This window comes from Micropterus salmoides, unplaced genomic scaffold (genome assembly GCF_014851395.1).
Source record: "Micropterus salmoides isolate LMB-PRFRI ecotype aquatic unplaced genomic scaffold, ASM1485139v1 Ms_hic_scaffold_13, whole genome shotgun sequence".
In the NCBI taxonomy this organism is placed as follows: Eukaryota; Metazoa; Chordata; class Actinopteri; order Centrarchiformes; family Centrarchidae; genus Micropterus; species Micropterus salmoides.
Window position 1 is genome coordinate 21296448 of NW_024040374.1, and position 13685 is coordinate 21310132.

Genomic DNA, 13685 nt, shown 5'->3' on the forward strand with positions numbered 1-13685 from the left:
GTGTTCCGGGACTCACTCTTGTATTCTTCTCGCCCTCCACTTAGAGCAGAGAAATCTGCGTCATGGTGATATTTACCCACTAAATTTTACTGTGTGGGAGAGCTGAGGCTTTTAGGACGCATTAATTGACCATCATTAAGGGCCTCTCCACTGAAGCTCTTCATATGCAAAGGAGCAAGGACAACTGCTTGGTTACTCTGCCTGAGAAAGCATCAGCAGACATTTACTACTGTGGGACATGCAGTTCAGGTTTACTGTGGAAAGTATACAGAGGTATTCAAGAGGGGGGCTGAATATGAGCAGGCAGCTTTAAAGGGGTGACATTTACACCTTGAAAGCAGTGGAGGAATTCATTAACCTTAAACACATGGCTGATGTGAAGTATTCACTCTGTCTGTTATGAGAATCTTAAAGGTGACCCTCCGTGCTCCTCAACACAAGAAACAGGAACTTATAAATAAAAGATGACAATGAAAGACTCAAACGTAATACACACAACAGTGCAGCAGTCTGTTGGTTTAATTTTTTTCAAGTGACGACAACTGGCACATTTTCCACAGCTCAGTCATACAGACATTTTTGTCTACTGACACAAGACAAAAACTGTGTATTTCATAAAGAGATTTATGGCAAGCGGCACTTTTTTACATGAATAAATGCAAAATTTAAACCATGTTAAGTTGTTAAACACGTCTCCTTGGCATTGCTGCAAGTCAGTCCCATGATTTAATTCCTAATGGCGGGAGGTGAAGTGTTTCTTTATAACCTCATAGAAGCGCCGCTTACGCTTGCTGTCTGGGTGTCTGAGTGTAGAGGAGGTTGAAGCTGTAGTGTTGATGGAGGAGGTAGAAGAAACTTTTATCTCTCCCTTTACTGATCTTCCTTTATTCTGCGAGTAAGTTGAGTCTTTAGTCAGTCTCTTATCGTCTCCTGACAGGTGAGAGGAGTTGCCATTGTTGTCCACTGTCCTCGTCCCTGGAGCTTTGCTAAGGCAGGATGCAGTCTCCTCGTCCTTGTTTAAGCGCCATAGCCCAGCTTGGTAGAGAAGTTCCTCCTCGCTCGCCATCTGTGGGCTCTGGCTCAAGGTGATGAAGCCGTACGGGGTGGTGACTTTGGTTAGGTGTGGCAGGGAGAGAGCGGCTCTGCTGGCAGGGTCCAGGCAATGCTGGGCTTCTATGTAGGAGCGGGGATAGGACGCCTCCCTCTGAAGAAGAGATCTCCTCTGAGTAAAGGGGTCTGAGACACTGCGCTCAGCCCTGCGGTCTGACAGAACCAGACTGAAGCCTGAGGACGATGTGGATGATGAGAGCGTGGAGGAGGGCGGAGAGGCAGATAAATATGACTTTGGCTCAGTCCCAGAACTCCCTAAGCCTTCTTCTGACTCTGCATAATCCTCCTCTCTCTCTTTATCCAATGATCTTAAACTGTTCTGCACAGACAAACTTGGTATAGTGAACTGTGGGATGCTGTCAGGTGTCAGGATATTTGGAAAAATGTTCTCTCGGCTTGTCAAGGAGTCTGATCCAAGAGAACATCCAAAGGACTTTGCACTGCTGGTAGCCCACAAGAGTGCACGGATCCCTGCACTGCTGTGCCTGCGTGCTGAGTAGAAATCATCTGAAGCTTTGGTTCCACTGCATATAGTGCCAATGCTGAACGTCCGTGTGACTGTGCTCTTATCCATCATTGAATGTCTCTCACTCTCTCATTGCACAGAGGCTTGGCTGCAGACTGGCAAGCTTTTATACTTCTCTACTTCCCATATTTTGTCCAACATCAAACACATCAACAGATGCGTATATGTGACGAAAACCAGAGGCGGAAATGGTTACCAATTAGGGATCTTGTCAAGTATGGAAGCATAATGACAGGCCTCTCTCTATTGAACCTCTTCAGATGCTAAGGAGCGGACAGAGATACAGAATCTCTATGCCTCTCAGAGCGTCTGTGCGTAACATGTTCCTAATTTTTATGAACAAACTATTCAACTTGTCATGGTTAAATACTTTCAGTCAGATTTTTTGTGTGCAATAGGGCCGCAGCTACTGACTATTTTCATTAGCGATTAGCGAATTTGCAGATTATTTTCTCAATCAATTAATTAATTGTTGAAATGCCCATCACATGTTCCTAAGGCCCAGGACGATGTCTTGTTTGTTTTGTCCAACCAACAGTCCAAAACTATTCAATATAGTATAGATACTGTAGTAAAAACAGCAAATTTGCACCTTTGAGAAGCTGGAACTAAGAAATGTTTGGCATTTTTGTTAGTAAGTTATATCGATATTGAATTGCAGTATTTGTAGAATCAGAATACTTAAGAATCGCATATTGAATCGGCACCTAAGTATCATGATGGTATGGAATCGGAAGATAGGTATATCATCCCAGCCCTAACATTTACAATAAAAGAGCTAATATGGAATACGGTCGACATATCTGAGCTGAAACATGAATGCTGTTTAATAATGATCTTCAAGATTTTAAGTTACATTTAACAAAAACAGCATGACATACCTTGAAATATGAAACATTATGCCAATAACATACTATTATCAGTTAGTTTAGCATAATCAGATATTTCACAGACACAAGAAAAGTTTCGTATATACACCTATTTTCTTCACATAGGCCTATCTTGTAAATTAGGTATTACTTTGTTTTATTAATGTTTACATGGAGAAACTATTTGTAAACATACAAGGAATTTGACTCACTTTTTTCATTATATTAATTACACAGGAACAGACAGAGCAGCTAAGAACAAGGATAAGAAATCTGGACAAATAGAACAGATGGGACTATTATGTACAAAAGGTGACTATATTAACTGACCAAGTTGACTAATGATTGATTGTTGTACAGATGATTTTTATTTTATAAGTAAAAGCATAGCTTACTGTTCAGGAAATTTATATAGACCTCCTCAGCAGCATTCAATCATATATTATGAAACATGAAATCCATGAAGTGATCACATCTTGTTCCCAAAGTGCAAGTGAAATGTTAACCTTAGGGTTTCTGTCTTATTTGGTTTGCTCCAGCTGTTCATAAATCCATTACTAAGTTCAAAGGTAAAGTCCATCCTAAGAAGAAAGACTTTGGTAAATGTGTGGCTAGGAAACATCTATAATGTTAGTGCTGTAAATCAAGAGCAATCAACAGGAAGTCTCACAAGCTAGCATTACTTTTATGTTTGTTTTAGAGGCACACAAGATATTTAAGATGTAATTTAGCTTGTAGCATTCACGATCATTCAAAATATTTTGTTTAACTGTAAAGTGGGTTACTTTTTGAAATGTAACAGTTACATATTTTGTTTTTAAGCTACATGTTTGTTTTCAAGTTTTAAAGAATCTGTTATATTTGAATTCCTGGTGATTTTAAAATCATTATGTAAGTTCAATTGTTTTAATTTTTTTTACCTGTTATGTAACAAAAAAATCTAGACGTAGCCTATTGCAGTAACATACAGATCATTTAACATATGCAGTTTAGGTAAGTAGGGTTTCCTACCTGACCGCAGCAGCAGCAGTAGTAAGCTATTTGACATTTCAGCATGTTACTAGTTTCTGATCAAAATATAAATTTAACGGCTTTCATCATGTCCAAACCGGTCACGTGACCGCCATTTCTTGGCCTGTTGCAGGTTAATTGGCGGGATTTGCTCATTGGTCCTCTTTGATTGCGCCAGGTGAATTTGTCTCTGTTTATTGGCTACACCGTGGCAACCTCCGGGTATATTTAACCCTCCAAACCTCCCACATACCTTAGCCCTTCATCTTTGTCATTGCAGCCCGGCAAGGACCACCAGGCTTTGACCCGAAGCAGGATGACTTCAGAAATTTGTGGAGACGCCGTGGAGCAGGAGCAGGCCGAAAATACTGAGGTGATGGTGGGCAGACAAATCAAAGCTAAGTGGTCATGTAATCCGTTCCTGTCGCTAGAGATGACTTCCATCAGCATGACTGTAAATTGTTCAAGTTTTCACCCGTTTTGTCTCCTGGCCTGCAGGACAGAGTAGTGAGGAAGGACGGTGTGTTTCGCTTCATGCTGCGCGGCCTCTTGTGGCCATTCGGCATCGTGGTACGAGCAGCACTTATGTCTGGTAGACTCTAACCTATTAGCGTTACATATGACTAAACATGGCTCTCGATTAACAGGTACGTGCGTACCGAGGTTTTTGGTGGATGCTGGGCTTCCGGCAGCCACAGCAGAGACCCCTCGTCAGTCCCTCGGTTTCCAGCCCTGCACGCCAGAGCCTCGCCGGCCGCAAGCGCCTGCGCCGGGTCACCCGCCTGCTGCTGTCCATCCTTCCCCGCTGGGTGCAGAGCGGCCTGGGTTACCCGGTGTCCAGCAGCATTGGACGCTCCCTCTCGCCAGGTATGGCGGGTATATAGTTCGTGAATATTTAATTTTCATCGAGCTAATACCTTACAGTACTCGATGGCAAGAACTCCTTTCTTTTGGTAGTTTCAACAGGGGCCCGCGAGGGACCGACCTTAAACTGGGCATTCAGCCATTTTCTACGGCTAATTACACTGAGTCACTTTGTCTTGGAGCTTTTGTTTATCATTGTGCTTGATTTCAGTAATCAAACATCTTCTATATTTCAGACACTGACACATTCTTCACTGAACTGTTTAGAGGACAAATTTTAAGACTACCTTAGGCTCATGAGGGGGTAAATTTACTAAAACTTCATTTAATCTAAACATTTAGCAGATGCTTTCCTCCAATGTTACATTTGAGAAACATTAGCATCAGTAAAGATCTGAGTAACAATCAGAATGGCAATAGCATTAATGTACACTCAATCAATGGCATGGATACCTAGGGGCTGAGTGAAAGTAACAAATGGTGCAATGAAGACAAGTGAATTCTAAGGTGACAGTAGGGAGTGCTCTCAGAAGAAAACAACCCTGAACTAATGGCATGTGGTAGCCCACTTCACCATGGTGGCTTTGTAGGTAGCAAGGTGGACATCTAAATGTGCTGATGGACAACCAGGGAACAGTTGTCACATTTTGGTGCCAGCTTTTTCAAACTTGTTTCCCAACAGAAATCAGAGTCTCTCCTACTAAACCTTGTGGAAAGGGCAGCAAGAGAAAGCAGGATGAGTTGGAGGATGAGGATGAAGAGCAGCCAACCTGGGTGGCAACATTGTCTAAAGAGCTCACTGACGAAGACCTCCCTGAGGAGGATCCCGACTATGAGGTTGGTGTTCAGGGTGATATCCCCTCCACTTGAATGCTAGAAATATGCATGCATGGTAACATGTCTAATGTATTGTTATATTAGCTTCTCATGAAAACACAGTAAACACTTGGAAAATACACAACCCCATTAATACTGACAATTTCTCAGCCCAGTAGCATGGAGACAGCAAGTGAAGAGTACTGCACGCACAACGACACAGAAAGTGACATTGAGGTTGCTGAGCATGGCTTGGCCATTATTAAAGACGTGAAGACGGTAAGATCAAGGTGCAGTTTAAGAAACATCTGGGTAATGTGTAGATCAGGATGATTCTCTAACAGACTTTTTTTTTTGTAGGATGTTGAGCTGCCCCCTCCTGTTAAGTTACATTGATGTATTGTTTCAGTGTATTTCTGTTTATAAATTCAATAAAACTTTGTACTTTGCCTTGACATTGCTCTGGCCTCCCAGTAGATGGCAGTAACAATTTGTATTTAGAGTGAAGGTTAAATACTAGCAGTTCTCTTTAAAATGCATCCGTTAGCATTTTAAAGTTAAATGTATACATTGGTGTTTCAATATTTGAACTAAACTTGGCACCTGTAAGGTTGTGCTAAATGTTAGTAGTTTCTACAGCTTGGCTCAACTTCTTAGAGGATTAAAATGTGTGCCAACTACAGGTGGGAGTAAAGATGAAATTCTGCCAAGTGTGTAGGCTCTCAGTTTTTTTGCATTCACCTTGGTGTCTCATAGGGGTTAAAGCTTTGGTTTTTGTGCTCACCAGTGCGACTGTACTCCTATATTGGGCTGTTTGCAACTGCATGTGACCGCTGCAATATCTAAAATAAATGCCACAAAGGTTTTAATCAAGAGAAGCTCACATGACCTCATTAAGAGAACTCTAGTAAAATCTGTTTTTTGGTAAGGTGCCTACTGGCTCTGCAACTGCATATTTGAATATAAGCAGCTGAACTTGCTGACCACTGGGATCATGTAATCCTCACATGCAAGGGTACAAGTTTTAATGGCAGCTTTATACACTGAAAGCTATTTCCCTGTTAATACTCAACTATGCTAAATGAACCACCATGTGATAATGCTGGAAGCAAAAGGCCTCAAACAATGTTTGTAATCATGTACAAAGTGACATGTGTAGGTGTTCTGAGGAGCTGTAATCTACATGAATCTCCTGTGGCAAACATGACACCTTAGTCATATTAAAAGGTGTCATTACACAAATGTGAGGCTGACTTTCATCCCCAATACAAATAACATGGGATTGAAACTTTTTGCCAAATGTATGGTAGTATTCATTGGTTTGTACAGCACTTGGGCCCAAAAAATGGTTTGGCTAAGCTGATCCTCTACAAGGGCACCTTCATTGTATTAAAGCAGCCTAACTCATCACCAGAGGATACAAGGGGTTAATGCTGCTACACCTCTGGCACCACCTTCAGGCCAGAGTGTGGATTTTATGGCCAGCTAGGAAAGGCAGACTCTTCAAAATCTAACTTCAGTCCCTCAATTTCAAGGGACACTGTCATGAGTCATAGATGAAACCCTTCATGCATGACCTGTAGTTACTGTGTGCTAGGTCTATATTAAACACTGCAAACCAGTGCTATTTCTGACCTTACACACGCACGACTTTCAGTTTAACCTGAGTTCCTCCAAGCAGAAAATGAGCGTTATCGCAGCACTCATAATCCCACTGACTCTGCTGCTGGTGAGTGCCATTAGGCGAGGATGTTGAATGTAATTTTGTGCTGCCCACACAGCAGGTACCTCTTCTGTCCATCTGCACACACTGTTCACTGCTGAGGGTGAGCTGTGTTTTTGGGAGTAGGTGGCAGGCTACTGTGACAAGCCCCCCACCCCCAAACCTCTTGAAAATGACTGAACCAGCACTCGTGTGTCCAATCAGCTCCCACGCTGTAGATGAGATGCTACTACTGGTTCCTTCGTTGACACTGATGGTGGGGCAGAACATGGTTGGAGTAAAGTTGTTTTGCAGTTTAGACATTGTACACTTCAGGTTGAATGTAAGAACTAAAAGTAAAATTGTGTTGAACAACTTATATGTAAAATATGTTTACTAGTCATGAGGATGTTCTGTGAAAACAGTTGAATGTTTTCTGGCTTTGGGGGAGCTTCGTCACATCTTGGAGAATAACTCCTGACGACATCATCAGGTGTTATGACTACAAATTCAAAACAGAAAACCTGCGTTGCAAACTGGAAGTTGAGTTTGAAAGACGTGAGGTTTTACGAGGTAGGGATTGTCTAATGAAAAGATGCCAATGAGTTGTATTATGGGAAATGAAGGATCCAGTGTTTTTGGAGCCTCTGATGCTTCTTCTGTATTTGACTTTTTAAGTCTTGTGAATCAAACCCCAAATGTATGCAAGTGCAAGACCAAATCACTTGATCCCTTTTCACAGTAGGGGCTAAATACAGTATATAGGCCTAGAGCATGTGCTGTGTGATTAAATGTTTCTAGGAGAAAATATACACTCACCTAAAGGATTATTAGGAACACCATACTAATACTGTGTTTGACCCCCTTTCGCCTTCAGAACTGCCTTAATTCTACGTGGCATTGATTCAACAAGGTCCATATTGATAGGATAGCATCTTGCAGTTGATGGAGATTTGTGGGATGCACATCCAGGGCACGAAGCTCCCGTTCCACCACATCCCAAAGATGCTCTATTGGGTTGAGATCTGGTGATTGTGGGGGCCATTTTAGTACAGTGAACTCATTGTCATGTTCAAGAAACCAATTTGAAATGACTGGAGCTTTGTGACATGGTGCATTATCCTGCTGGAAGTAGCCATCAGAGGATGGGTACATGGTGGCCATAAAGGGATGGACATGGTCAGAAACAATGCTCAGGTAGGCCGTGGCATTTAAACGATGCCCAATTGGCACTAAGGGGCCTAAAGTGTGCTAAGAAAACATCCCCGCACCATTACACCACCACCACCACCCTGCACAGTGGTAACAAGGCATGATGGATCCATGTTCTCATTCTGTTTACGCCAAATTCTGACTCTACCATCTGAATGTCTCAACAGAAATCGAGACTCATCAGACCAGGCAACATTTTTCCAGTCTTCAACTGTCCAATTTTGGTGAGCTCTTGCAAATTGTAGCCTCTTTTTCCTATTTGTAGTGGAGATGAGTGGTACCCGGTGGGGTCTTCTGCTGTTGTAGCCCATCCGCCTCAAGGTTGTGCGTGTTGTGGCTTCACAAATGCTTTGCTGCATACCTCGGTTGTAACGAGTGGTTATTTCAGTCAAAGTTGCTCTTTTATCAGCTTGAATCAGTCGGCCCATTCTCCTCTGACCTCTAGCATCAACAAGGCATTTTCGCCCACAGGACTGCCGCATACTGGATGTTTTTCCCTTTTCACACCATTCTTTGTAAACCCTAGAAATGGTTGCGCGTGAAAATCCCAATAACTGAGCAGATTGTGAAATACTCAGACCGGCCCGTCTGGCACCAACCACCATGTCACGCTCAAAATTGCTTAAATCACCTTTCTTTCCCATTCTGACATTCAGTTTGGAGTTCAGGAGATTGTCTTGACCAGGACCACACCCCTAAATGCATTGAAGCAACTGCCATGTGATTGGTTGATGAGATAATTGCATTAATGAGAAATTTAACAGGTGTTCCTAATAATCCTTTAGGTGAGTGTAATAATGGAACATCTGAGAACATAACCTTTTATTCAGGTAAATCGCGTTTAGATTACAGACCTGACCACATTTGTTCACACGGTCACAATTCGAGTACGATTTTAAATAATTAACAGCCTGTGTCAGCTGTAATACAAGGGGTAATCAAAGCCCCTGAGATGTCTTACAGAGGGGCCATCCATCCATTGTCAACTGCTTATCCTGCATACAGGGTATGGGGGGGCTGGAGCCAATCCCAGCTTACATCGGGCGAAAGGTGGGGTACACCCTGGACAGGTCACCAGTCCATCGCAGGCTTACAGAGGAGCAAAGAAACCAAATACTTTCTGCCTGAATTGTGGCCATTTCTGTTGCAACCACTGCTGAATTATAGGCTAACGTGGGAAAGGAGAAAGTGTCATAAAATGATGCTAACATTGACCAAAAGCCAGAAGGTCAACAACTCTGAAGATGTCAAAAAACATTTATGAGCTTTGTTAAAGTTTATGTTTCCTGTGTTTGTGTGATGGGTGATCAGACGCCACATTTTAAAAGAGACAAGATCCAGTATAAATGGGAAGCTACTCAGTTGCCTTCAGTTAATTCCTAAACGCACTTGAAGTTGTTTTGACAGTGAACTTTGTGACTTACTTTTTTCTTTCCCTCTCAGATGTTTTTCACCTTCTGATGCTTGGGTGCAAAGGCAGCCGTCACCTTACTGAAGCAACGGAGCGCCCACTGGTATGAATTAAATGCTTGATGTGTGTGTGTGTGTGTGTCTGTATGAGTGTGTTTGTCGAAGGGCAGCAGCAGAGAGAGCTGGATACAGAACAGGAACTGATGGTCTCTGGGGGCTCTCATGGCTGTCTGAACGTTTGAAGGGTAGACTGCTCAGCGGAGGCAGCGATAGAGAGCATCGACCTCTATCTCTGGTGTTTGTAGCCAGCTGGAGAGAGCTTTTAAACCAGAAGCTCTGTCTTTGCCTGGCGCCTTGAAGTGGCTGTGAATTTCATGCACAGTCCCATGTGTTCTACAGAACAAAAAGCCTGCCTGCCTGCCTCATGTGGGGAATCTAGTGGTGGTCTTGTTGTTCTGTAATGGATGGCTGCATGCAGAGTGATTTGTGTAGGTGGTCAGCTTATGCGGTGTGGTTATGTTGCAGGCAGCAGGCGCTTTCATATTATGTCACAGCTTCTTTTAATACTTTGACGTTGATGCAGCCAAAATTGTTATAAAACCTCTCTGACAGACACACGCACAGACAGACAGACAAACACACACACAGAGCCACAACAGGGACTTGGTGTCATCGGCTTATTGTCACCTTGAATGAATGGCAGCAGGTGCTGGCTACTCCCCAGGCTCACAGTCCGACCTGCAGGCTATTATCTGCTGCATTACAATATGACTCTGTAATGTCAGCCAACAAAAGCGCTCAAACTTGCTCCCCTGCCTCTTACCTTTCCATGGTATATTTCTTTACTGCCCCTCTGCACCCCCTCCCTCAACACAGTCATGCAGCGTGTTTCGCTTTACCTCCAGCCTAATGACCAGCTGTCCCCGTGGATTTCAAGAGCATCCATCATCTTCACAGAAGTAGAGCAGGAAAAGAGGCATGAAAAATGAAGCGAACAGACGGAGCCTACAGTTAGTCATACACTTTGACGCTGAAGGCTCTCGGAAAGTTTCAGAGTAAAGGAAACCTGCATGAAAGTCACATTTTGTATAATCGATGTTGATCCAAGCGCTGTGGACTGAGTGGAGGAACAACTGTTGGTGGATGAGCAACTGCTACCTGAGGGTACTGTCTCTCAAAATCAAGTCTTTTTTTCAGAACAAGAGGGAGGTAAATTTGTTTAAGAGATACACTGACCTGGCAGCATTTTTCATTTCCTTAATGCTGGTTTTATCCTCTCAAATAGTTATACATGATAATCTAATGCCCTGAACCCTCGCAGGCTAGCTTATCCTCAAAGTCCCCTGAGCTACCAGCCAGCATCACCTTAGCTTATCATCTAGATGAGTGTATTTTACATCTCACTGCGCTCCTTGATCAATCCAGTAGGATTTAAAGGCTTTGCCGCTACCTGCGATTGTGATTGTCCTTGTCTGGCTAAAGGTCGCCGACGCCTCTGACTCACAGCAAAGTGTGCAGAGCCCTCAAAGTGTGTTAAGTCAGCCACTGCCGAAGTAAATCCATTTGCACATTTATGATGCTATTCTGAGAAACGACCCAGAGACCAGCGAGATATGCAAAAACTGGAAGAGCCAAGGCATGCAGACATACAGAGAGATGGTGACAATCCTCTGTGAGTCAGACAGCTTGTAAATGAGGAGCTGCAGTGCAGACGGATTCCTTGTCACTTTTTGTGTACAGCAAGCCAGTTTAAATTTGACAGATTTGGCGGGATCAAATTGAAAACATGTAGGTCTCAACGGAAAGCTTTGTAGCTTAAAGGTCTCCTTTCATGTGTTTTTGAATGCACTGCTGTCATAACCACCATGACGTCACCTATTGGTATGTGGACTACCGTTTTGAAGCTGACATTTTGACCGTTGCAATCTTGGGTTTTTGGACCCAGAAGTCACAATATTTGGACGATAGGGTGGAGGCTAGTGAGGCATAGTGATTGAGACAAGCGGGAGGCTTCCGGTCAGAGAACTGAGGCGAATGCGGAAGTCCCTTAAACATGCATTCTATCGAACGGCCCAGCAGGGGGCGACTCTTCTGGTTGCAAGAAGAAGTCCGGTTCCATTTGAAATAATGGTAATGTCCCTACTTCTCACCTGATTTATTACCTCAGTAAACACTTTCCTAATGAGTTTATGGTCTCAATCGCTAGTTTCATGTATTCTTCAATATAACATGATGTTTATTTAGTAAATTATGGTCCCATTTAGATGAAAATAGACCATAAATCAGACTATGCTTCAGGGCAGGATTATCTGTGATTGACAAGTCGTTACCATGGCGACCTGTCAATCACACTAAGGTGACTCGTACCCAGCGCCGTTGAAAAACTTATCAGGAGTTGGCTGTTCACTTTCTCTGGTGAGTAGCTACATTTAGTTTTAAGATTGTTGTTCGCTACACAAAATTGTCAGCCCTGTTAAAATGAATGTTAAAATGAAAATGAATTACAGATGCACCTAGCTAAGCAAGCTAGCTAGCTCCACCATGGCCGTTAGCGCCACTGTCTTGTCCAAATATGGTCACGTCCGGTGCCGCTGGTTGTAAAAAATCAACATGGCGGCCCCTATCGCCCAAACTCGAGGATTCAAAACGGCAGTCCACAAACTAACGGCTGAACTCAAAGATCTAAGACTTTCTCAATGTACACAAACGGCCTATTTCTGTCAAATATTGTTCTCAAATTTGTCAAAATCTGTGTTAGTGAGCACTTCTCCTTTGCCGAGATAATCCATCCCCCTCACAGGTGTGGCATATCAAGATGCTGATCAGACAGCATGGGTATTGCACAGGTGCACAGTTGTGCCTTAGGCTGGCCACAATAAAAGGACACTCGAAAATGTGCAATTTCACTGTATTGTTGGGGTCCGGAAACCAGTCAGTATCTGGTGTGACCACCATTTGCCTCACGTAGTGCAACACATCTCCTTCGCATAGAGTTGATCATGTTGTTGATTGTGACCTATAGAATGTTGGTCCACTCCTCTTCAATAGCTGCGCGAAGTTGCAGTCAGGTTGAGAAGATGACGAGTATGCAGATGAGCTTCCCTGAGACGGTTCCTGACAGTTTGTGCTGAAATTCTTTGGTTATGCAAACCGTTCATTGCAGCAGCTCTCTGGGTGGCTGGTCTCATACAATCTTGGAGGCGAAGATGCTGGATGTGGAGGTCCTGGGCTGGTGTGGTTACATGTGGTCTACAGTTGTGAGGCTGGTTGGACGTACTGCCAAATTCTCTAAAACGCCTTTGGAGATGGCTTATGGTAGAGAAATGAACATTCAGTTCACAGGCAACAGCTACACGCTCCCTCAAAACTTGCAACATCTGTGGCATTGTGCTGTGTGATGGAACTGCACATTTTTGAGTGGCCTTTTATTGTGGCCAGCTTAAGGCACACCTGTGCAATACCCATGCTGTCTGATCAGCATCTTGATATGCCACACCTGTGAGGTGGATGGATTATCTCTGCAAAGGAGAAGTGCTCACTAACACAGATTTTGACAGATTTGTGAACAATACAAAAGTGTTGCGTTTATAATTTTGTTCAGTATACATGTGCAGACATGAGTGTGGTATCGATCTTGTCATCTGAGTTAACTCTCAAAAGCGAATAAGTGTATTTCCCAAAATGTCAAATTATTCCTTTAATCCACCTTTACAACCTTGAAGGATTAAAACAACACCTCTCACTTTACAGCTTGAGGAATCATGTGTTTTAGACAGCGAAGGATTTACCTCCAGTAATCAGAGTCAGACAGGGGGGTTGTGTATCCAAACCAACAAAACTGCCTCACTAAAACTGCCTCACTAGGGGCTCACTAGCACAGATTTTGACATTGTGAACAATATTTGAGAGACATAGGCCTTTTGTGTATATAGAGAAAGTCTTAGATCTTTGAGTACAGCTCATAATGAATGGGGGGCATAAACAAAAGTGTTGTGTTTATAATTTTGTTCATTGTATATAGCTGCAGTACCGGAGGCTGAAGTTTCAGGACCCCTGCAATCCTGGGACCGCAGTTCTGGGAACGTAGTTCTTTTGTGGTGGTGGTAATGCACAGCAACACGAAGGAGGTTAACCCTGTCTGTGTGCAGCTGTAGGGTTAACCGGT

The 13685-nt window shown here is 43.2% G+C and overlaps 1 protein-coding gene across 2 annotated transcripts; it reads left to right on the plus strand.

Annotated features, from left to right (window-relative positions):
- The first annotated feature begins 3775 nt into the window (after nucleotides 1-3775).
- Nucleotides 3776-5653, plus strand: org (oogenesis-related gene). Of its 2 annotated transcripts, none has more exons than XM_038716169.1 (6): nucleotides 3776-3889; nucleotides 4015-4086; nucleotides 4164-4383; nucleotides 5063-5217; nucleotides 5368-5475; nucleotides 5557-5653. In XM_038716169.1, exons 1-6 carry the CDS (start codon nucleotides 3833-3835, stop codon nucleotides 5590-5592), a joined length of 648 nt encoding a protein of 215 aa, XP_038572097.1. In that variant the 5' UTR covers nucleotides 3776-3832; the 3' UTR covers nucleotides 5593-5653. The 2 variants fall into 2 exon arrangements, with proteins under 2 accessions (XP_038572097.1, XP_038572096.1); XM_038716168.1 differs by having other exon boundaries at nucleotides 3782-3895.
- Nucleotides 5654-13685: the final 8032 nt, after the last annotated feature.

What these genes read in the sequence shown, in the direction of transcription:
- org (XM_038716168.1), top strand. Translation starts at nt 3,833, where the DNA reads ATGACTTCAGAAATTTGTGGAGACGCCGTGGAGCAGGAGCAGGCCGAA. An exon ending in TGGACGCTCCCTCTCGCCAG is followed by an intron (nt 4,384 to 5,062) that starts GTATGGCGGGTA and finishes GTTTCCCAACAG; the next exon opens with AAATCAGAGTCTCTCCTACT. An exon ending in AGGAGGATCCCGACTATGAG is followed by an intron (nt 5,218 to 5,367) that starts GTTGGTGTTCAG and finishes ACAATTTCTCAG; the next exon opens with CCCAGTAGCATGGAGACAGC.